Genomic DNA, 25,851 nt, shown 5'->3' with positions numbered 1-25,851 from the left:
TAGGAAGTTCTTTGTTAGCTTGCCAGAAAGCATTATCATGTTAGCACCCGTTCAACCCGTTTTTTGCTAGCTTAGAAAGTTATCTTCAGGCAGTTATTTAGTATTTGGGGGTCTGGAATCAAACTACCATTACAAAATGTTAGCATAGTTTACGAATAAAACATCAAGCGAGCTAGTCGAAGTTAATATACACATGCTGGGCATCATTTTACAATTTATTTGAATCTTCCAACTTTGAATGTTCTCCAAATTATACCTCTGGGCTCAAATATAAACACAGTCAGTTAAATCATTTTAATAAGTGGCTCTGCAGGTTCTTGAAAGCCTTTTAACGTCACAAAGCCGAGCGCTATTAAACAGTGGCTGCCGGTTTGTCTTTGCCAGCATGAAAACGATTTGCATGACAAGATTCACTGGACTGACCAATTCTCAGAACAATGGCCGAGCGACGCTACAATCTTATCCGATGTGTATTTCACGTTTAATACAAATTGACTTGTCGAAGGGGAGTTGATTTTACTGAAAAATGAAAAACAGCTCCATTTTCTAGTGGCCAATATCATAACAAAGGTGAGGTACAGGATGTTCGACTACGAACGTGGCTCCCTCATCCCTGAAGTCCAAAAATAATAAATTGCTTATATTGGATTCTGGTCAAAACTGTTATTAAATGGCTGTGTATTGATTTTTTTTTTCTTTTTATTCAGTGCTCAGCTAAATCTGCCCACAGTGAAGGTCTAGATAAGAAATAAATAAATTATTCATTGATGGATTGATTTCATTTAGTTGTTGTGGCAGCCCATTAAGGTGGCCTACTTATCATAAATATGCTGTTTATATATATATCCTTGCTAGTGCACCTGAGTATAAAACTTTTCGGAGGTCATAAAAGTTGAGAATGCGGACAGATGCGACGGGGGTCACGTTCTAGGGGGCCCAGAAAATAAGAGCGAGAATATTCATGTCGCCGTCCCACTGGGAGTTTCTGGAGCCTTTTTGGCTCTTTCATGACCGTCACCCGACTCCTGCAGTAGCGAGCTGGTGGGCACCATGCCTGAATGGCGTACTCCAAAAGAGAAAGTGCAACCAGATGGCCTCCGTATCCTTTTACCCTGTGGTTTGGGGTTAACTGGGTGACGCCCACTCGGAGATTTGCACTGCAGAGATGCTGTTGTTTGGATACAAAAAGCCCTTCAGACAAATTAAACGAGTATTTTCAGAACTGGAAAGCTCATATGTTGTTTTTTTGGGGGGGGGTAAAAATGGATGAAGCGTGATCTCGCTCCCAAACAAACGTCAATAAAGACCTAACCTCCTCCATAACGAGTTTCCTGGCACTTAATATGAAAAGGGTGAGCTTCATTTTCCGGGAGGCGGCCACCCAGTCCCGGCCGGGCGATCTTCACCCGAGGCTACGAGAAGACAGCCGAGGATGAATTACAACCTCCCGACCGGCGGCTCTTTCTCATGCTTTCATTTGCGCGAACAATTAATCAGCCATCACTGGAGAGCTCTTTGCTTGTCAGAATGAGAATTTTATTAAGGATGTCCTTTATGGGTCTTAATGAGACTTATGTCTTCCTTGAGTATTCCATTTGCCGCACAAAGCCTCGCCGCTCGCAACCTTGAGGTGACAAGTTCTTTTTATTTTAAACGCCGAGGCTTTTTTGTTACTCTCCATGATTGTGACTCGCTCTTTGAACCGAGAGGCGACGTCTCCCTCGCGTAATTGCAAATCGCGCCGTCGTCGCGCCGCGCTCGTCTCGCTTTAGGCTCAATTGAGGTTGAAAGTGTTTTAGGTCGTCCTGACATCGTTTCGATGCGATGGCGAGCCTTTGGAAATCGAACCGAAGTCTGACGGAATGACAAAACAGAATTTATTCAGGCTGAATTGGTCTGTGGGTGCGTCAGTTGCTGTAAAGAGACATACAAGATGTACAAACAGCTTCTTGCTGAAGGGCAGTTGAATATTCTGCTTTAAATTAATTCTTTTTCGTGTTAAAGAACCCAAAAAAAAGGGCATTTTATTTATGTATTTTTTTTAGTTTGATTTTAGCTCAATTAATCGGTTATTGGAATTTTACCTTAAGGCAACCATAACAAATAAACCCCGCCCTCAAATAGACACCTCCCTCCGCCGTCACGATGAAGATGTTTCTTTGCACAATACAACCATGCTTGTTTTTTGGCATGGGGCCAAGGCAGAAGAAAAAAAAAAATCTTATACTATCAATTCCAGACTGATAAGGATGACTGGAACATCGTTCAGCGACGAAATAAGGCGGCCTCAAAAGTGACCCAAAATACATTCTTGGCAGTCATAGATCAAGTTAAGACGGCTACTTTCTGACATCCCGCTTGGCCATCCATCAATAATATCACCTCATCTTCAGCCAGGATATATATTTCATCGTTTCATTATCTCCTTTTGTCACGCCGCTGTTTGTGATTAATTGTGAGCGTTGGCAATGCCAGGAGGGCAAACTTGTCAAACATATGCGTAATGAGTGTGTAATTGTCTCAATAAAACGCCGTGACGCTTTGCCGTCGATCATGTCGGAATCGGATTAGAGCGATTTTCACGGCGCGCGCCACAAAGTGCCTTAAGAGCGGGAGATGATCTATGGTGGCGGCTGCCGCCTGGCTTATAACGGAGACGTGGGGGTCCAAGGACAATCTGGGCGAAGATAATACCCAGCTGATACGGACACACACCTTCACACAAATACTACTTAGCGGTTGAGACAAACAAAAAGCACCATGGGAAGAAATCACCGGAGAATATTTTGACGTTCATGTACAATATGTCAAAATTGGTGATTATTCTCATTAGAGGGAAAAACCTCACTTTCTCAACAATTGCCAACAGGTTGTATCGGTCAAGCTCAAACGGCCGCATTTTAATTCAACGCCGCAATCGTCCGCCGTTTAAACAAGCGATGGCGCGGTGCCAATATAGCCACGGCGATACGTCACGACGACAGCCAGATGGAGTGATGATGATTTAAAAGGCCGGCTGAGAGGAGACAGCTTGTCTGAAAGCCTCTGACGCCACAAGAGTCACCTTCACGTCTCCTCTTCGCTCGGGAAAAAGGAAGCCTGGCGGCTCTCGTAAATAAACGGTGATTATGATTGGGCGGCAACCAAAGCAACTAGCCATCCCGACGACGGTGACGTTTTAATACTCGGTAATTACGTCGCTGATGGCCTAACTGTTCGGGGGGGATGGCCGACGGTAAATAGCTTTGTTTTGCCGCAAATGGCTCGGATGAATATGTAGAGGTGAGCAACGCGTGGCTAAATGCACGCCGTGGTTTTGTCTGACATGCATTTAACAAGACACGTGTCACACTAAAAGTTTGTTTACCGGCGGCGGCGGCGGCGTTACAAGCGACAGCAGGCCGCTAATTGTGTCGGCGGCAATTAGAATAAAGTCTTGACAGACAGGCGCCGACCCGCTGACTGGCATCCGCGTCGCCGTGAAGACGCCGTCTGTTTCATCAGCTTATCGACAAAATTCAGAGTCAAAGGTGCGGCGGTTATCGCTTTGGAGCGACGGAAGAGAAACAAACAATCGGGACGAATTTATTGCTGAATTGCATGTTTGCGTGTCAAATGTACATACGCAGAATTTAAGCACAAATTGTTTGCACATAAAAAAATTAAATCTAATCAGTAATTGTGATCTCAAAGTTGCGGAGGTTGAAGACTGACATTTAGAAAGCTCAGCCAAAGTTCAATTAAGGGGTAAAAGTTTTGACCTTAACGACTAAAAATGCTGCTTGATTCATTTTTCCACTTGGGTCCCTCACTGGACCTTGAGACCAGATGCCAAAAAGCGTTTCTCGTCTTACTAACACACACACACACAAACACAAGGTCAAAATTTGAGCAATGAATAAAAGCATCAGGAAACAGATTGGAGCAAAACTTCCTCAAGTGCAAAATTTGCCTCCTGGCTAAAGTATGATCACTTGTTTTTACGATTTATTTTTGCAGAGTTTGCGCAAATGACAAACGCCATCTTAAGTGGCATCCAATCAGAATTAAAAAAAAAAAAAAAGTGTTTTTCTCATTCTCCCGAAAAGGTGAAAATATTGCTAATTGAAGCCTTTGTGGCTAATTAGAAGCATTAAATGGGCACAATGAATGACACTTAGATTCTTGCCCAAATAAAAATCAGTCCTTCAATCAAATGGAAAATATTAAGTACGGCAAAAAAATACTGTTTGAAACGACGATAACCTGAAACTGTCAAAACCGCCGCAATCGAGGTCCTCCCGTACAAAACATTAAAAAGACGGATTCGCCCCGCACGGTGCACTTAACGCCATTAAAATGGAGCACTGAAAGCCGTCTGTCTTCATTTCGGAACAGCAAATGGAGACACACTGCAGCTTTTTTTTTTATTAATTGTTCAACCAACTTTTTTTTTTAAAGCAAAAGATAAGGACAGACGCAAATGATTCATTCAACATCGGCCACTAACATTTTAGCTTATGTTTTATGCATACCTATTAAAGTCAAGTATGTTAACATTAAGCACCAATATAAAAAAAAAAAAAATGTTGTAATATATAACGACAGGGGCACCAAAGGCGGGTTCGGCATTCTGAAATCGTAGCGAGCGTTCAAATTCAATTTAAAATTTATGACGGTGCAGAAATGTAACCAAAATGAAATTAATTTAAAAAAAAAAAACAATAACACCAATCAAAATAGATCCGTCACACCTTGTAATGAACCTTAGCACTCATTTCATGCCTTGTATTGGAAGACAATTCATTCTTTATTTATTTTTTCGATTTACTTGCCTCAGGCACAGACGCACAATGGCGTGAGAGGAGAATGACAATTTCAAGCCATAAATGTGATCCGTTGCGAACATTTGGAGTTGTTTACGCCAAGTTGAGAAACTTTCTGCCTTAACATTAAGGCCTGTAGAATTAATTGATTTCAAATCAACATTGAGATAAAAAAAAAAATCTGTTTTATTAATTTATTTTTAATCTATTTTTCATTTTGGCCGGTCTATTTCAATCTAGCAGGGGGCGCTCATAGATTTTCCAAAAACCGTCCATTCCTTCTGGAAAAAAAAAAAATAAAAAATCTGATATCAAACATTTTTGACGGATTACAGCGAGTTAACCTCCACTGGTCCGAGGCCGCTATTTAAATAAATCTTGGCTGCGATACAGTGAAAGAAGAGCGCTGCCGACATGTCAGAATGATACACAGCCGCATGCAAATACACCAGAGCGAGTGAGCGCCGGAGCATCTTCGCGGAACGCCGGCAAAGGGATTTCACCCACTTTCCCCTGGCACCAAATCAGAATGGATTATGATGTTAATTGGGAGGATTCGGGTTGCTGTCACACCTTGTTAAAAACTTTTACATTTGCTGTCATTTGCAATTCAATGTCACGTCACTCTGAAGGGGAAGTTAAACTGGCAGCCGACGTGATTGGAGAATAAAAGAACCGTCGGCGCTCTCCCGGTGAGAAACAATCAGCTCAAACTTTACGACATGTTTTTGATGAAGGTGACAAATACAATGCGTGTTGTACATTTTTACAAGTCGGAATAATCCTTAGTTGGATCGGTAGACGGAGCGAGGCGGATTTATTTAAACGGCGCGATGTGATTTACATGAAAGCGTTCATAAACTCAATAGTTAAAAAGAGGAAATAAAAATAGCTTGGGAAAAGAACGTACAGTACCTGAATATGATTTTGGAGGACATTTTTTAAATGACAAAACTTCATTCCAATTAAGTGCAGCAGAACAGCTCCTTCACCGTATTTGCTTTCGGTGGGGGCGGAGTCTAGAATAAATAGCGGCGCACAGGGTGACGACACCCGGACTCTTAACTGGATGGGGAAACTTTCCCATGAATCCCGAGTGACACATTGACTGATATTTTGATGGAGCGCAATACAGCAGCCTGCAGCTCAAAGCCATTCATTCTGTCACAGCGCACCTCCAGGCCCGTCCAAGCGTAGCCGCCCGCTAACAAAACCATTTACATCTCGCGAGCAGCCCATCCACCATTTCCAATAAAATGTCGGAATTGATGGATGTCATTTTGGTGCTCATAGACGTTAACTTCCTCCCAATAACAATATGCCGCCACTTTATGAGGTCTGGAGAAGCGATTCTTTTTAATGAGGCCTGTTTACATGTATTGATGCGTTTTACATCTTCCTTCCTCAGCCAGACCGGGGGATTTGTAATTCCCTGACTTGAGTTGTAAAATGATTTTATTCTTCTCGTCTTTATTTAAAATACTGGTTAGCAATCACCGCGCTATCGGAATATTATAGCTAGCGTCCCTTCGGGTGTTTTTAAAGATGGTCCCGCTAAACACACGGATGAAATGCATTTTCTAATAAATACATCTCTGTTAATGTGCTGAGTCCTGATTTTTTTTTTTTTCTTCTTTTATTATACTTTTCAAAGGTAATGCTCTCACGCTAGAGTGTAGCTTCGACGAGCAATATCGAGCCTTCAATAACAACGCGAGCCATTACGGGCATTTTAGCGAGAGTGGTTTGGGCCTCGTTCGACTCTCTCTGGACATGACATCCATCGTGGCCGTGACATGTATGGATGTACTCGAGTACAGTACCTACTGGCATGCGCTATAGTGCGGAAATAAAGCCGCTTCTCCCGAGACACAATGAGGACAAAGTGGCGTGAGTCACTTTCCAGTCAGAGAAAAACAAGTAAATGTATAAAATGTGGATTTTTATGACGATGATAACGAGCAGCTTTCATACCCACACGCGAGTGAGCGGCGGTAGCACAGAGCACTTACAACCAACGGACAGGCAGTTTACACAAGAGAGACGGATCTTCTTTTTTTTTCCCCCCACCAACCCGAGACGCGAAGCCTCGCAGGGAGAAAATCCATACGCTCGATAAACAGCATGAGAGCCGAGCAAAGTTCATTTTCTGCACTCGAAAAGTTGAGAGCACCGAGGTGATACTTTGCACACGGCGTCGTGAAGCGGCGAGAGTCTACAAGTCGGGCCCCGGCTATACGGAATTAAAAAAGAAATTCCAAACCGTACTGTGGGCTACACATCCTCTCCCGCAACTGCTAACCAAACAAACTTTGTCGACTTTACCCGCTTTGTATCCAGCTAAACGATCGCTTGTACAAGTGCGTCACTCTCCCAGACGAGAAACAAAAGCAACCAAAAACATTTTCACTCAACTGTGGTTTATTCTAAAGCCCATAGCTCATTAAGCAAGGCCCAACAAAAACACCCCCAGAAGGAAGAAAGGAAATAGAAACAAAAACTTGTGATGATTTGGGGACGGTATTAGCCTCCAATTACTTACCGAGCCACTGTGGGCTTATATCTAATTTTAGAAGCGAGAACAATCAAGTGTTTTGTAAACAACAGAAGCAAGACTAGGTCAGGCCTGGGTGACGACTGAGATCAGGCCTATCTCGACTCGTACTGTTATTTATTGCCGTGTCAAACATTTATTCAGACTACATTTTGTTTTGTTGCTAGCTACCTCTGCTAGTTGTTTTGGTTATCTCGCGTACGAAACGCACTCTATAAATATAACCACCTTGGCTTTGCTATATAATATTTAGAGTCCGCACATAAAGTACAGTATTGATTATTCATGTCCGAGGTTGCCACAGAGTGCTGCTCAGTCTCTCCGCCTGATGTTGTAAACGCGTAACGTCGATATTTTGGGATTTTACTACACGGACCAACGCATCCATATCAGTCCCCTTATAGATCGAACGTGACATGTTTTGAGTTCACGGCTTGATGCTTTGTTAGATACAAAACAGAGCTCCATTTGAGAGCCAGCACGTCAGGCCCATATTTCCTCCCAAATACATTTAGCTGTCATCCACGATGTAAACAATGTGACTTTGACTTTCCCCTTCCATTAGCTCTATTGCCTCCCGCGTGTGTGTGTCTTGGTGTGTGTGCGCTGCAATGACTCAAGTATGAGAAATAATCAATAGGCTCCCAGTCTGGCCCGTTGTGCTTGGTCTGCACACTCCCGATCAGCCTGACAAAGACGGATTGGAGCGCCACGTCCGAAAGTAATTAAGACGGTCTGTCGTCGTGCGGATGAAATCAGGAGCGTGACGTCCCTGAGGCAGGCGGCGCAAAAACCTGTTAAAGGGGATATATTATGGAAAAGACATGTTTTTTTATTTCTCGTACAGGAGTGGCTCAGCCAGGTTCAATTCCTACTGCAGTAACCCGATTTATTTGATCCGAGTTGTAACGCGGCGTCGCTAACTTATGCTAATGCTATGCTAAAGTTGTACATTTTGAATAAGAAACGGGAATCAACCTTGACTATAAACAATTGAACGTTGTTACTTTGATAGGGAGCTTAAAATATAGTTAGGGAAATGGAGTTGAGCATAATTTTGAATAAAATCAATTGACAACAATATTTTCCACCCCTTTGGAACTTTGTTTTGAGGGGGACGGTGGAACGGCTCAGGTACGCAGAGCAGAAAAAGAACGGAACAAAAATGGTCGATTTTAGCCAAATTTAAAAGCGCTACTATCTGCTAAATAAATAGGCCAATCGATTAATCGGTCGGGCTTAACTTTTTAACAAGAGAAATAACAATGACTGACAAACACCAACCGACCAAATGGAACAACAGCTTCAATTCAAACAAACAAACCATTTCAAAGTTCTTTTTCTAATCCTAACAGATGCACTTGGACTCCTCAATTTGAAGACATCACTTTTGACTCTGCATGTAATCAACATTTTCTAACATGGCGTCGTCTGATCGGTAATGAAAAATCTTTCCGGTCGGCGCCTCACGTAGCACTTCTGCTAACAACACACAAAAGATTATTCTCGGGATATTGCTTTTACTTTATTGCATTTGCCGGAGTCATTGCTGAACCCCCACCCCCACCCCCGTCCCATCCCTGAATGTGCTGTTCAAATAAAATTTGAGAAACATTAGAGTGTGTCTGGAAGGAGGAGGAAAGGAATAGTAATGCGGCGGGAGGGGGCTACTCGAAAGTTGTCGCCGTGTTTTGCCACACATCCCGCTGCGTGCGGGAATAACGTTTCATTCCGTGTGCATAAATGCATCGGTAAACAGCACTCCAGCTGGAGATGTGTTAAGGAAAAAAAAAAAAAAAACAACAGTACCTGTCCCTTAAATTTCAGTGAGATATAAATCAGGGACACAAATTGATTTCCATTTTCCATTTTTATTCTTATCGGAAAGTGACAGCTGTGGCACATTATTGTCCTATTAGGCGGTGGAAAGGTTTATCAGGGACTCCTTTTTTAAGGAGACATATTATATGAACAATTTAAAACAGTTAACAGGGCTCAGCAAATTGCTCTTAAACTTGCAGCTTAGCAGATAGTGGAAAAAAAAATATTTCAATAAGAGGCTTCTAGCTGTTTAATGCTGCTCCCTCTCGAAACATTACTGTCAAGGAAAATAATAAAAGAAAACTACACTGTGTATTTAAAACCTGATTTAAAACTTTGCGCTAAAGTTTGCTAGCTTGATTTTTGCCACGTTTTCCGCTTTAATTAAACACACATTGGCGTGCTCCGTTTGAATTTTTGTACTGGATAATACATATAGTACATATACATAGATTAAACGCTGAGGAGGAATTTTGTGATATACATAAATGTAAAATATAGCCTAGCAAACAACCAAAACTGTTTTTTTTTATTGTAGCCTTTGTAATATGAAAACTGCATTTTAATTTGAATTTGATGAAGAGTACTCAAATGCTATCATCCTAACTCATGCCAGGCGACTGTAATGCAAAGGTTCCGTTGAATTAAATGATAGCCTGTGCCAGAAACATTTACGACCGTGGTTAAAAAAAAAAAAAAAAAAAGCAAGCGAGCGCAAGGTCAAGGCGACTCTACATTCATTTGGACAGAAGCAATGGTGCGTATTGGTTTAAGCCGGGCATAAAACAAAGTGGAATAAGAGTAAGCAAAGCGTATAATGCATATAAGAGGCAATAAAGGGAGAATAAAAGCAAAATGCTGAACGATAATTCCGAGTTGGGCTCGAGATTGGATAAAAATCAATAATTCGAGAAAACGTGTCTATTTTGGCCATCCGACGAGATCCGAAAAATTGCTAAATTTTCAAATCATGCCCCCCGACAACGCTGTCTAGACGAAGCTGTGATTTTGGCGCGACAAGTGGCAGCCAGAGATTGAATGTCGCAGAGAAATGTTGTCCGTCCGCTCAACGAGAGGCGTGATTGCACCCGAAGACTGTGGACGTCCTCCGCGGAAATCATTCTTTAAAATTTTCAAACCAGATGGGATTTTGAGTTTAGTGTGTCACAAGGAAGGGGGAAAATACTTAAAGGCGGCTTGTGATTGCTCCATCAGCCAAACTAATGCGGTCTTGTCTATGTCCCATTCAGAAGGCGCCAGTTTGCCCTTCCGATTGTTAGCGTTGTTGCGACGGCGGCCAATCGGGTGAGAGCAAGCGGGAAAAACAATGCGCTATTGATGCTTCCTCATTAACACGGCGTAGTTATGAATGGAGGCTTCTGTCATCTTCTCTTTGCCCTAATTGACCGGTCTACATTTCAACGTGGACGCATCAGAGAGATGCTTCCCAAGGTTTTCACGCCATTTTTTTCCTCGTTCTATTTGACTGAAGACGTGATTCAGAGTTGACCCGAGTTGCCGCTCGTCTGACCTTGTAGGAGGTCGAACACATTCAAGGAGTCTATACCCCCACCACATAATAAACTGTTCTTTGCAAACTAGCTAGCTACCATTGCCGACCTGAAAACTTCATATTTGCTTTGAGAGGTCAGAAACCTTTGCGGCCCTGATCAATTTTATTGGATTTCACCGCGAGCATACAGACACACATGGTGTAAATCAGTCATTCTCAACCAGTGTGCTGTGAGGGATCATTAAGTGATTGGTGAGAAATGTTCTCTTCTAATTTAATATTTATATATATTTATATAATATTCTTATATTTTATATTGTTGTATTTAATATCTTATTTAAATTTTATTTTACTTTTTTTGCTTTATAGTTGTATTTTATATTTATTTCAATATTTTGATTTATTTTTTTGTTGAATCAACACATAAAAATAACAGAGAAAAGTTTACTTGCTTCGTCAATTAAAAAATGTTTTTTTTTTTTTTTTAAGTCATTCAGCTCGACCTGGCTCAGCACAAGTTGGTTAGCTCTCACGTAAACATGGAAGCAGAGCAGAAGAAGAGGAAAGGCTTGCCGCCATGTCAAATGTGATGAACACAAAGGAAGTGGCCTAAATGACTCCGGAGCAAGTATCCAGTCAGTGGCACTTCTCCATGCGAAGCTCCCTTCCAATAATAAGATTAGTTAGCAGCACATTAAGTAGACCCATGCATTATCTAGCAATTAGTAGGGGGGGGGGGGGGGGGGGCTTATTAAGCTGTTTAATGTAAATTTAATGAGCAATAAATTCGATTTCTTTAAATAGAAGAGGGAATTATTGTTACAAATGATGTACTGGGGTGATCTAATGCACAGGGCTCACGCGTGGGCTCTATCGATGGGACATTAAGTGCGGGATCATCATCATCCTTGACCACGTTGCTAGAATACGAGTCCTTTTATGGAGTCAGGTGTGTGAATTATTAACTGACTCGAGGAGCCATCATTTGAGGAAGAATCCAAGTTATTAATTTGCATGTAATTATTGAAAAATTATGAAATAAATCACATGTCAACAGGTCTCACCTTGAAGCACATTTTTCTATTTCTGTATTTCAGGCAACATGGTTTTTCTCACTTTGTCATTCGTCTGAATAGTCCCTTGACACGTCTGCGCACCCCATAAAGGCGTTAGGAAATGTCTCCCGACTTATTAATTGCCCACGCGACAATACATTGATTCATTGATCGCTTCCTCCCTTAGAATCGATATTTTGACAATCCAATGAAAGAGTACGGTCGTTAAAAATGAAATCACTTGCTTTCATTTTTATGGACAGATCAATAGACGGAGTGACAGACAGACGGACCGACTGATCGTCCAACCAAAAGACAGACGGATCGACAGACCCGTCGACAATCCGGCCAAGCGACAATCCGGCCAACCGACAGACCAACTGACAATCCGGTAGACAGGAAGACTGAACAGAAAATAATCTTCATTAATTTCACCCATCTTTTTATCAATGAGAGGTCATCGAACGGCAGACTACTGAAAAAAAAAATCCTGTCACGATGCGCTCTAATACGATATGTGGACCCCCCCCCCCCCCCCCCCCCCACACACACACACACACACCCGGCAGCCACAACAACAAGTCAATCTGAGTGATCTCAACACTTGTATCATCACCGAGGGAGCAGAATAGGGAGACGGACACGAGCGATCACTCACGCTGGCAAACTGCTGGCTGCCAGACGGCGGCGGCGGCGGCGGGCTGCCTTGAGTGGAGCGTGCCAACCGCAACCCCCCCCCAAACTAACAACTGTATGTTTCCTTTTGTTTCTCTGAGACGCTGTCCTTCAGCAGCGCCCGCGGGCTCAGTGACAGCTCCGCATTGATCCACTTCTCCATCGCTCAGGCCTGACGGATAGCTTCCAAGCGACAATACCTTTTCTCACATGAAGCCATCTAATACGTCGGGGGAGGACACGTCGCCACGACTCACGATTAGCGCACGATTAGCAATCTGGTAATCCAGTGAAGAAATGGAGTAGAAATAGTCGATTTTTCTCACTCATTATTTCAGCGCAAAAGCGGATACGTACCGGAAAAAGCTATTTATTAGCACATCTATGGCATTTTCTATTGTTTGCTAGCAATGAGCTAAGTGGACTTCATCAAGGCAAAGTTGTTTTGAATACCCAAAGTGCAATCACTTGATGTAAAATTCAACAGGCGGTGGCGATAAACAGCTCAGAGCGTCTTTTTAAGACGAGTTGTTTACGACAGCACCTTCTGCGCAACGCTGCTGCTTGTTGTAAAAATCAGTTGACTTGACTATGTGTACTTCTTACAGTAAATTCAGAGTGTGAGTACTTTTTTTTTTGCCACCTCTGGCATTGGTTGCTGTTGTTTTTCATCCGCATCCAGCTGGCGCAGGTCCGAATACGAGTCCACTTACTGTGCGGCGCGACGCAAAGCCAATACATTATTTTCTTTGACTGTGAGGTTAATTAAATTAACGCCTGGACGGGGGTAAGACATTGCTGAACGCCGTTCCACTCCAATCGGATGCATAATACAATCAACAACTGTGAAATACAAGCGGTACGTGGAGACAGCTGAAGGATGACGGCTACGCTCGTGAGACAATTGTAAATAAAAAAATTCAACTGTGCTCACTTTTGAAAGCTGTATTGATGAACGTACTTGTTGGTTTTATACAGATTTTGAGATTGAAGCAATGTGTCATGGCGTTCCAGCTATTTCCCGAATGGTGATGTCGTTAATATGAATTACCTGAGATTCTAACCCAGAACTGTAGAACTGTGAAGCAGATACGCTAACCACTAGTCAATCAAGCCACCACACCTGTGATAACTGATGTCAAGTGAAAGTGGAGAAATGAAGACGTGAGCAAGACTGGAACAGCGTGTAAACATGAATATAGTACAATAACACTTCAGAAATAATAATAATAATAATAAAGTCTGTGCTAGCGCAGTCACATAAACCATGATCATATTTAACACTGTCCACATTCACCCAACATCTTTGGTGCTGCTGTTTTGGTTAGCAACAGAGTTCCAATAGGCTCAGCCATTACCTCGAGAATTTCCTCGTGAACTAAGACGACTTACAACTGAAAATGCTCGTTTTAAGCCGCTTAGGAATCCTATTGCGTTTTGACAACAACCAAAAGGAAGCAGAATGTCTTAAGCTCAATCACGATACCTTGAAAATACCGTGCTGATGTTTTGCCACGTTTTTATAAACACACATTTTCCCGCGCTTCCCTTGAAGCGCCTGAAACACGTACACAAGCAATTCAATATTTAAAAAAAAAAAAAAAAAAAAAAAACATACATGCTTGCCATTTTTGCACAAGCCAGGAAGTGACAACAACAGTAGCAACAGCACAAAACACACCGCTGCGCGGGATCGAACCCAGCAGCATGCTGACATTTTACCCGCTATACATGCGCCACCGGTGTCAGCAGGGGTATCTCACACGCACGCGCGCACGCGCACAGATTAAAACCCACACGGATACACACCGACGACTGCAAGTCTATTGCAACCGGGGAGGTCTTTGGCAGGGAAACGACTAGGCAGCCAGTGAAAGTGCGCGCTCTGCTTCATGCATTCGTGCACAGACATGTCAGTTGTTAAACACACACACACACACACATTCACGCACACACGCAAAGGAGGACACGTTGTGTGAAAACGCAGCTGCAATGCGTGTTTTCCTGCCTGGGTGCACACTTAAAGCTGTAGTGTTATGAAATATTGCGGGACGTTCAACTTGATTCAAACTGCGCTACTTTCTCGCTGCACGTACGTATATTTGTGCGCAACTTTCAGCACGCGACATCGCGTCGCAACTCTCGACAACACGCTTAAAACCCAAGCCGAATTGACGGCCGGGATGCGGCACGAGGAATAACATGCGCTGTTTCGTCGCGGACTCCAACCTCGGCGCGGAAGGGTGCGAATAAGAAAGACGATGAAGAAAAGCCAGTGCACTCTCGTGCGCCAGCGCTGCGCGCAAACAACTTGTGCCAACACCCCCCCAGCTTTGCGCTCTCCCCAATTTTTTTTTTTTTTTTTTGCTCCCTCTTTTTAAGACACTGCGTCGTCAACATGGCAATGACAAATCCATAATGACTTACCTTTGAGGAAGAAGCCCATTGAAATCACGACAAAAGCCAGTGAGAGAGCGAGAGATCCGCTTGCCGTGCTCGCCATGTTGGACACCTGCTGGAGACTGGCGGCGTTAGATCACCTAGAGAGGGCCATGGGATGGAAATGTGCACCCATGAGGAGAAGAGAGGGAGGGAAGGGAGAGAGGAGGGGACGGGCGAGAGGAGGAGGAGGGATCAAACGTCGAGTCAAGCATTCTGCATTCGGTTTCAAAAGGCAAACAGGACATCGCACACTTGACGCGCTAATATCGGCCCAGTATGTTCATGGGTCACTGCGTCGTTATATTTTTGAAATAGAATAAAATAAATGTGTTTTTTATACAAAACAAGCAATCAAGTAAATTACAATTATATATATTCATTACACATTCAAACATAAGATACAGTGCATACTGTATAAACAAACAAACTGCATATATGGATTTAATCCTGACAGATATTTTTAATATGCAACCCAAACTATCAAACGTCTTGGAAACGTCTCTGACTATGATTTAGTGGGAATGAATGTAATGGCAATGCATCTATGACAGTGTCACTGAAAAAGTGTCAGCAATATTTACATTGGCTCAGAAAGTGTATTTTATAAAGTGAGTACTGAGTGCACCCATATAGACAAAATGTAATTTTAATAGAAAAAGAAGTGAAATGAGAAAATGCGTGGAAAAAAATGAAGACGTTTGTATGCCCCCCTATCATGTTCAATGTTACTACAGACTGCCCCCTGTCTGCTAATGGAGTACTGCACTTTATAAATATACTACCTCCACTGTAGTTCTAACATGAAGCAGTGGCAAGTTCTTGTCGAATCGCAGCAAACTCAAAGAATAATTAACACAATGTCTCTTCTTTTCATAAAAGTTAGCACACTGGGAATTGGAAACGTTGCGGGAGCGTGACGATCTCCACGCATCCAAACGCCACAAAAGGCCGCTAATTGCGCAATCTATTTGGCGGGGCCCGTCGTGTCAGTCCTCATTCCATGGATGAGCAGATAGCATTTACAAGTTCACTGCTCGCTCTCTCTCTCTCTCTCTCGCTCGCTCTCTTTCTCCATACAGATTGAATTGCGCACATCAAATTTATTTCAGATGTTATTATCTGTGGCGGCTCGCCAGTTGCCGGTTCTCCCTGCCACTCACACACTCAATGTCTCCGCAAGGTGTTTTCAACTTAACACTCATCCGTGCAGCCCAAAGATGGGAAAATGTATTTATACAAATAGAAAGTACAGGTACTTGGAAAATTTCAAAAGAGTAGACATCAGTCATTACAGCAGCTTGTTTTCCTTGTTTTGTTTTATAGCTCGCTCCAAAGCAGACTGGCGGCTATTTAATATGAGCTCCCGTCAGCATTTGCTTTTTCAATTAGCGTGAAAAGTGCGAGTAAAAGATTTTCTCCAGCCCGGGTCTTTTTCTTGGTTTTTAATGTTTGATTAGAAATGCAATGGTTTCAAATTAAGATTTCTTTCCCCCAGCCCACCCCGCTCCCACTTCTACTCTTGCTAAGGGAATCAATCAAATTAGGGGAAATTGAATTATTTCAGATGCTAATCTATTTAGGCAAAAACCGTTCACCATGAAAATGTTTTCCTCCTGTTGTGAAGGAAAGAATAATTGAATCAGAGCCTTGCAACTGACCCCCGCCCACACACAAATACTAGAAGATAATAAGCAGGAATGGGTGTGTACAATTTCCGAGAGTCTAATGTAGTGGCGAGTCATACACAAACCAATTTGGTGAGGCTCCTGCTCCTGGAAGCATTTAGCAGCGCTTCTCAAAGTTGGACACAATTTAGGCACATATTTGTTTGCACAGGTTGGACTCAGAAAAATCACAGTATGATTTTAGGCAGGCCCACTGTAACATAGGGCAAAGTTTGAATTTAACACAGCACTTAAAAGGCGCTGGTGTGCCTCAGGGGTCCGTACTGGGCCACCAGCTTTTTAACTTTTAGCAATAATTTAGATTAGAAATTAGAATTCTTTGAGTGAAGATCTCAGCTGATGATTCCAAACTTCATGAGCTGAGTTTTTCCAGGTTAATTAAAATTTTGCACTCATTACAACTCAACTTTACTTCAAAAAATAGCTGTAATAAATTGCTGTAGATTGTCATTGTAGACAAATGTTAATAAAATAAATATGTTTTTATTAAAAATTCAGATTAGTTATAATTATGAATAATTATTATTGCATTTTAAGAATCAAATGTGGCCCTTATGCACCAAAGAGTAACCACACCCTAAAAGGTTCTCTGCTTACCATGGCATATAATATATGAGCTGTACATTCATACGATGGAATGAATAACGCGGTAAAAATGTCACCAATAATTTTCCTACGTATTACGCCGTAGCAACTTTTATAGAATCCCCAGCTAGCCCATCTCAAGCACATTGGTGAATGATTACAGGAAATGATATTCCCAAAATAACACCATAGGTCATCAATTCTTGATGCCTTTGAGGTGCGAAACATCTAGCAGGTCTGGGTACCTACCTGCATATTGTGTGTGGCACACCTGAAATTATTTGCTTATTTATGACAAAAAAAGCTTGCCTTTTTCCTCTTTATTACATAAATCCACATTACGAGTCTCCAACATTTGAGGACTTCCACCTCAAGGCCTCTTCAAGCCATTTAGCGCTCATCTGTACTCTTAGCGACCTGTTGCCCTCCCCCCGAACATTAATTTATTTCAAGTGCTCCATGTACATTTTTTAAAATAGGAGACGAAAGTATCTGTCTCATATGCACCACTTTAAAAATAAAGTACATCTTCTCATCAACATCACGAGTCCTGTTTAAAGGCGCTTCATTTGCATTGAGGATCATAAAAGGTGTGCTGGAATATTTCAGTGCTGCAGGGAATATTTTCTCAAGTACCTTTGCTTTCAGTAATAAATCGTGTGTCCATTAACACTTTCTTTGCAGTATTGTCTTGTAATGGCCGTGCGTTAATGAGGCTAAATCGCAATTTTCTGACGTCTCACTATCACGGCTGGTGAAGTTGAATAGACCGAGTGCATCTTCACTCGACGTGTCTGAGGACAATTCCTCTAAATAGCAATACATTCCCTATGGAACAGGACACATTTGCATATTAATTAGAGGGGGGAAAAAATGCCTGCATAAACTAAGCTTTCATCTCCTAAAATCCAGATGAAAGGCACCCGCCGGGAGGCCGCAAAATCTTGTTGGGAAAATGTCCTAAAACTTCATTCAGATGTTTGATATTTCCAAATATCCTACATTGCTATTTAATTCCCCAAAAAAAAAAAAAAAAAAACTGTACTCATGGGCCAAACTTCTCTCATTGCCTCATTAGCGCAACATCCGCAATAATAAACATGTTGCGAGATGAAAACCTCTCATGTGACATTAGCGTCCAAATATCAGTGAACAAAAGGAGCAACACATTGCAGGTGTTATCTGGACTCATGAAAGCCGACTAATATCAGATATCTTTATTAAAAGCTGCAGGTGCCCAGTCCAGCACCTGCCTATTCAACGCTCGCACGCTCCTTCATTAAATCTCCCCCCCTTTTTTTTTTCTGCTCCCCTCCCCCCTGTCATTCATCTCTCAACCTGGCAATAACTCAGCTGAGGACGTGAGCGATAGCAGCACCATGGCGGCCCTTTTCAATTAGTTTGCCAGATGAAAAAAAAAATATAATCCTCATCCTTCACGCCAGGATGCTTTCACAGATTATAAGCAGTGTGTATTAATCAGAGAATTTATGAACAAGAAACGTGTATGGGGCTGCCAGTCACATCTGCGTGCGTGTGTGTGTGTGTGTGTATATATGTGTGTGTGTGTGTGTGTTTCTCTTATGGGTTGAACTTTGTGTTTACATTACCCCTATTGATGTACTACTATATATATCTATTATATCTATATCTCTCTCTATATCTATCTCTATCTATCTCTATCTATACCTATCTATAGCTATATCTATATCTATCCATCTCTCTCTCTCTCTCTCTCTCTCTCTCTCTCTCTCTCTCTCTCTCTCTCTCTCTCTCTCTCTCTCTCTCTCTCTCTCTATATATATCTATATCTATCTATACCTATCTATACCTATCTATATCTATACCTATCTATCTATATCTATCTATATCTATCCATATCTATCCATATCTATCCATATCTATCCATATCTCTCTCTCTCTCTATGTATATATATATATAAATTTATTAATATTTTTTTTACTTTCTTGAGTCAGTACTATAGTACTGACTCAAGAAAGTAAAAAAAATATGAATAAATTCCAACATATTTAATTGAGTGCCAATTACAAGGCCGGCCCGGTCTCCATTTGTATCCCGGATTCCGCCTATTGAGCACCTCTTTTCGATAGAGCAGTATATTAACCGTGTTACAATGTAGTGTCAAACACTAACAATGTGTCTTTTAGGCTGGGAGGTTTAATTAATTGAAGCAAAAGTGACACGCATGGCAACGCTGAAATGAAGGGACACTAAATTGATGAGGTCTCGTTCCTACTCTCAAAATATGCAGCTGTGAATGTCATTTCAGGTATTATTTTTTTTCCTCAATATTTCTATGAAAGGAAAAAAAAAAAAGGCAATTTAATGGTATAATGGGGGCAATCCATTTTGGTGAATTGTCACAATAATTAATTGAGAAGTGTCGAGTGTTTTAAGTGTGGAGAAACGGTGCGACGACTCCACGCTATTGGATTGGAAAGTTAATGGGGCAGGTGAGCAGGGGGCGATCGACAGCCCCGGCCGTCAAGTCAGTTTAATTAATTAGCCTGCGTACACCTTTCTGCAATCCTGTCAAAAATGGAAAGGTGAGGGGAGTAACATTAGGAATATTTGACTGTGTCTAATTCATGATATTAGAGTTGAAGTTTGCTTTTGTATTCTTTCCTGTAAGAAAGACAAGTCAAAGCGCAACCATGCTAACAGCTAAGCTAACCCAAACGCCTATCCTGAACTGTGACCTTCAAACCAAGGTACCAATCAAATCATGATTTTTGGGCTACCATTAAATCCCTTGTAGTCCAACTTCCCCAACTGATGTAACCAAAAACTTCATTTACAAATTGAAACGACGACAATAGAAACAACAAGACTTTTTTTAAATCGTTCCATTCGAGTCTTTTATTTTTCAATTAGCTATAGAAGGTTTTTTTTTCCTTCCTTATTTATCCACAATTCCATTGTTTCTTCTCCAGAAAGCTCTCAAAGCACTTGTAATTACTCTTTCCGTGCAGCAACAAATGGCCTTTCGCGCACACGTTCGAGTGGCGTCAATGTCTCAAGTGGGTTTTGTACATTTGTCTGGCGAGAAACCTTTAAATGGAAGTTGTGAGTTTGACGTAAAATTTGTGCTATCAAATTGGCTTGATCATCTGAAATACGTGGTTTACTATTTGAAAAAAAAAATGGATGGATGAATGATAAAAGCAAGTTAAGATGATAGCCTATTTTTTTTTTCACGACACTTGACGAGCGCGTTCCCCGTCGCCCACTCGCTTTTGCAGCAGTTTGAGCTGACGTCACACCCGGCCGGCATCTATTTGAGGAAATGAGGTATCTTACATGTTCCACATAGCCCGAAGGTTGAAATGGTTTGAGCGCGAGTTAAAGGCACGTCTGGAGTGAAATCTAAAGCGACAGGCTTCTCGAGGACTGACAGATCTGATGTGACGTGTCACTGCACATCACGGTTGCTGGTGTGTGCAGAGCTGGGCCCATCAGGTGATTAACTAACTAAAAGAGGTTGCAACAATCGTGAAATAAAAAAGCCAAAATTTACGGACGAGGCCTTAGTATGATGCGGCACTGTAGTGCAAACTACACGATAAATCAATTAGGTTGAGATAGTCATAAAAACAAATCTAATATTTGTTTTCAATACATTGAATTATTGTTGTGTATTATATTAGAACTTTTTCACCAAGAATCTATACTTATCTCATTTGTCTCATTTTTTACTTCAATATTGATCATTATGGTGGTACATAGAGTGCTCAGTATATCTCAAACTAGTTGGTAACTTTAATATGTTTAAAAACATATGGAGGGATCCGTTTAAGTGGTTACATCGCCCCCGTGTGCCGGAAATTGCACATTGCATGAATAGGCGCAGATGACGTCATAGTGATGTCATCGCGGGCTTTGTGCTCGTTCGTCGCTGCCTCAATCTTTTTGAACACTAGGTGGAAGCAGATATCAAAATATTGTAAAACCCCATTGGGTGCTTTCGAATTTTAACCATCATCTTTACATATTTTACATGATAAATGTCAATAACTTACGTATTTATTGTTTAAATGATTAAATGCACCCTCGGGTCTCACTAAACGTACTCTGTGGAGGTTTATGAATTACCCAGCACGGGATTTTCTGGCAATTAGGCCTGTAAAGTAGGTAGCTATATTTTGCATTTCCAGTGGCTGTAACCCTAATTAGAAGGAACATGCAATGAAAATATGATGTTGAATCAGCAGTTTGTTGAGCAAACTGTGTTGAACACATGAGCACCACAGTTCTCCTATCTTAGACACGCTCCCGCTTCTCCCATGACCTGGAAACTAATGTGTTCATATGGTCATGATGCCTTCTGCTATGCAAATCAGGGAGACGCAGTCACAGTGAAAATCTCCTGCATGGGGCAATATTCGTCACTGTGAAAATACAACTTGAATTTATTTTTGAAGGGGTCTAAAACAGTCATTTAGGTTTAATTTTTTTTTCAAGTTTTAATTTAACACAATGGGAATCTCAGGTAAGAACGAACCTTTTTTGTTACTGTCTCAGTACAAGATAAATATTTGTGGGTATAAATAAAACAAGGTGACCTAAAATTGAAAACAAATGACATCATGTGTTCTGCAGCTTTGCTGCATACTGAATAAAACACTCGAGTGGACTATATTTGGAGGACATTTATGAGTCATTGACTGCCTCTTACCTTTCGCATCTATGATTCAAGCGTTGGTCAAATCATTGTATATTTTGTCCCAAATTCATGGTTTTCGCAGTATTTTCATCCTGAAACAAAAAAGGGAATTGCCATGAGGTGGAAGGACGGAACATTTCCCTGTGAAGTCTTTTCATGAGATTCTCAGGTTGTGTTGGCTTTCATTCAATTTTGGCTCGGTGCTTCTCTCTGCCGGCCAAAAGTACAAATCAAAGGCAAACTGCACTCTCGCAAAAGCCAAATGCAACAGAAATTTCCCGCTGAGCAAGTAAACAACATCCTCGCTTCTTGCATCACTGACTGTACTGCATCGGGAGCAGCTATCAATCATTGAAGCTGTAAATACAACTCAACTTGGACACTGTTGATACATTTCATATTGCTTTTTTTTTTTTTAAGATGCAGAAAAGCAACTTGTTAATTTTCCACCTTCCTTGAGTGAAATATCGAAGTCAAATTTACCGTCAACCATTTTAATGCATCTACTTAGGAGATTGCACGTCACTGTCACGACACCAATCTTGCCTTTGCTGTTATACGGATAAAAGGCCCAAGCGGAGCAACGTTGCGGACATTTTGCGGGTTCTCCACGTGGAAGCAGAGCAAAAGGCTGCCAGCGCTAACCTTGGATATTAAATTTAATGCTTCCATTGGTTCGTATGTCGACATGATGAGCCTACAGATGTAGCGAGCGGCGCCATTACAGTCACGCATCAAGGTTGCGTCCCCTATAAATATCTTTTATGAGTTTTTACTACCTGAGAAATTTTGATTTTAGCACCTCCACTGTTTGTAATCCTGAGAGGATGTGTGGAAAGACTGTTTAAGTAACTATTTACCAAACATATTTGGTTGACATTAACATCAGCTGCAATTATACACATGCGAGTATTTCTACACGTGCTTGGTCTAAAAAAAAAAAATAGTACTAATAATTGCGGGGAAGACGATTTCCATAAAAACAAGTTGTCATCTTTCAAAATTTGATGGATGGGTTGGATACTTTTGAAAACCAAAAGTAGATATTAGACATCACAAATTACAGAGATTTTTTTTTTACAAATAAAGGTGGCACTCTACACAACTGAATATAACAATTAAATAAAAAAAATCAAACTATTATTACAACAAAAAAGCACCAGTAGAAAAGCTGTCCTTGTTTGCTCCTATTTTAGGTTCCACGCGGCTCCTTATTTGTCAATGTCATCGGTGCACTATTTAACGGGAGGCGCATCGTCCCTGCCGCGCGCATTGATTCGCGCGTGTGAGCAGGCTCGGCTTGTCAGTCACACTTTAAACGGCGCTGTGGCGCTCATCAGCACTACCACCGCCAGAAGCACCAGCGATTCGCCCGCCTCCTCCTTCCTCCCGCTGATCGCCGACTCCAGCCACACGGAGCTACAGAATTTGAGGATGAACGCCTGCTGAGGAGCAGCCACCGCTACTAAGCCGAGGGCGACTCACAGCACTGCCGTTGGGGAGGGGAGCGGGGGAAGGAGCGAGCCGACGAGCCGTTTCACCGTTCGAGCGCTCCCCTCAAGTGGAGAGGGTGGGGGGCGGGGGACTTTGCCATGGTCCGGTCCGAGGACATCTTTGTGGCCCTGCTTCTTGTGGGCTGTGCGGGTAAGACACCTTTAATAACTCGCTCGAAAGTGTCTCAATCGAGTAAACAACCACGGTTATAGCGACCGGGACGCACGGTCGCCATCCTTGGGTCTCCCCCTCTCCTTGTCTCCCTCCGCCCCCCCAAGGAGCCCTATCAGGCAGGTGCTGCGGCTCATGCAAATTAGCTTACTCCGCGCCCTATTTCCTGTCTCTTCTACATCCTGGACTACACTATGTAGTCTCCTTTTTTTTTTTTTTTCAACGCTGACTTTGCATTATTTTGTGTAAATTGTGGCGGGGTGACAATCTCAGAGGTTAGCAAGGGGGGGGGGGGGAATGTGTGGGGTAATGTGTCAAGAGGATTTATGTTGGCCTCCATCCACTGCTGTGTTGTTGTTGTCGTCCACTGCTCTTGTGTGGGACCTGTTTGTTATGGATGGGGCGTGATGTTGGGCTCCCCTTTAACATGCTCGGAGGGACTATGTGTGTTTGTGTCTCAATAGAAAACACTTGTAATCCACCTGTTATTGTGTATAGCAGGTACAGCGGGGAGGAAGGGGGTGTGGGGGGGGCGGGGGTAACCCTTGACAGGAGATGCTGGACTGCATGGAGCCCATCAAGGGTCTGTCAGCGAGAGCAACGCTTCATTTGCGCCCTCTCAAGCACACTGATGCATACCCACACGGCGCGCACACACACGCACCGTGCAACTCCTACTCCAAATCATCTGTTATGTAAGCCGATTCCCCGATAAAGGCTTTGAAATGAGATCCTCTAAGTTGGTGAAATGTGTCGTTATGTAAGCGCAATGGTGTTGGTGATGTGTGTGTGTGTGTGGGGGGGCTTTGTCAGATTACATTTGTGAAAACCTCATCACGGACAATGAAGTAAATAATTAAAGAGTTGACGTGCGGCAAGGAGTGGCGCACAGTTTGGCGTGGGATTGCCGCTTAATCCGTCTTGCGGAGTGGGGGTGTTCCTCGGGCGGGGAAAAACGCTGAGGGAGCGAGTCCCGGCCGTAGCTCCTCCTTGCGTGTTTATAGGCGTGTGCTTTGATGATCACGTGCCTCGCCGCTTTTTTTTTTTTTTGTGAGTAACGACTCTGTCGGCATGCACGGTGAAGGGCGGCGGCATTCATCACTTGAGCGAATGACACTTACATATAGCTGTCAGGTGTGACGAGAAAAGCATTCAAGAGTGAAAATGTAGTTTTGATTGAGATGTACATGCATGACATCACAGCCTGTTTCTTTTTTTAAACCTCGGTGAAGGGACGACTTCCGAGATATGTGTTTTTTCTCTCATCTGAATTACCGTGATGTTTAAAAATGCATGCTCTGCGGCAGGCAAGGTGGCAATCCGGCAGTTCCGTGCTGTAAACGGGAACAGATGCAAATCATGGACACTGCAGAGCAACATCAATAGTTAGGAGAAACCCCGGAGGGGGTCGGACAAATCTTGATCGACTACAGGGGAAACCAAATCAATGAATTGTTGTTGAAATATATTTTAAATAGAGAATCTGTTAGAATGTTCTGAACTCCTGCTCCTCCCCTTGACAGTGTCTTAGCGGGTTATGCATAGCGAGGGCCGAGCAATCAATCGATATTTAATCGTGATTTCAGTTTTGGCTCAAAGAAAAACGATTCGTACGCCAAACTACGCCGCCGCCAAGTATTTCACTCTACTTAGTCTCCATTGCTTTAAGACGGAATTATTCAGTCGAGTCTGCACGATTGATCAAATTCCAAACACTCAAAAATATTCTTATGATGATCCATGTCCCAGTAGAAGACTGTGGAGATGTTAGGAGATGTTGAATTGGGTTTGATGTTGGAACAAGAAGGACAGCTTGACATACTGTACGTCCGTCTCAGCGGTCACGTTGCAGGCTGACTTGTTTACAGCGGGATTGTGTTTCTTAGTCTGTGTTACATCATCATGATGATGACACAGGCTGGTTCCACGCTGCTCCATACCCGACAGAAGATGGACTGACACACGCTGCCTTATGTCTGACTCAACACTGCCAAAGAGCAGCGGCCGCGAGATGAGCAAGCTCTTACACACTACATTATCATCAGCCTGTATTTTTTGACGCTAAATAAATCAATGTTCATCTTGCAACCTGAATGGATTCCTTTTGAAATGAGCAGTCTCGTTTTTTTTTTTCTGGCCTTGTGATTTGGCTCTCGTCAGAACCGCTCGACTCGGCGCTGACGGGGAGCGCTCCGGACAGATCCGGGTCTGAGAGCCTTGAAAGGGGAAACGCTGCCTCGGGAAAAGGCAAAAAAAGATGACATTACACGTTCACGTGACCTAGAGAGGCGGCATTGCGGGGAGGTCCATAAAAGGTTCTCCTCAAGGGGAGCTGACAGAAATGCAGAGTCAGGGCTAACGCTACC

At 42.5% G+C, this 25,851-nt stretch overlaps 2 protein-coding genes across 7 annotated transcripts in view; one reads left to right on the top strand and one right to left on the bottom strand.

Moving 5' to 3' along the window:
- cadm1b (cell adhesion molecule 1b) overlaps positions 1 to 25,851 on the bottom strand; it is a 172,969-nt gene that overhangs the window by 78,865 nt on the left and 68,253 nt on the right. For all 3 annotated transcript variants that reach the window (XM_088381252.1, XM_088381250.1, XM_088381251.1), the window contains exons 8-9: positions 21,833 to 21,912; positions 14,851 to 14,963 (exon numbers count right to left, since the gene is read on the bottom strand). In XM_088381252.1, coding sequence (XP_088237378.1) covers positions 14,851 to 14,926 — 76 coding nt within the window. In that variant the 5' untranslated portion in view covers positions 14,927 to 14,963; positions 21,833 to 21,912. The remainder of the gene's footprint in view (positions 1 to 14,850; positions 14,964 to 21,832; positions 21,913 to 25,851) is intronic.
- ncam1b (neural cell adhesion molecule 1b) overlaps positions 23,130 to 25,851 on the top strand; it is a 42,037-nt gene continuing 39,315 nt past the window's right edge. For all 4 annotated transcript variants that reach the window (XM_088381236.1, XM_088381235.1, XM_088381234.1 and 1 more), the window contains exon 1: positions 23,130 to 23,464. In XM_088381236.1, coding sequence (XP_088237362.1) covers positions 23,413 to 23,464 — 52 coding nt within the window. In that variant the 5' untranslated portion in view covers positions 23,130 to 23,412. The remainder of the gene's footprint in view (positions 23,465 to 25,851) is intronic.

Source organism: Syngnathus floridae, chromosome 7, assembly GCF_059516105.1.
Source record: "Syngnathus floridae isolate MCC-2025c chromosome 7, RoL_Sflo_1.0, whole genome shotgun sequence".
In the NCBI taxonomy this organism is placed as follows: Eukaryota; Metazoa; Chordata; class Actinopteri; order Syngnathiformes; family Syngnathidae; genus Syngnathus; species Syngnathus floridae.
Note: the sequence above shows the minus strand (reverse complement) of the source record. Positions and strands in the feature narration are given on the sequence as shown.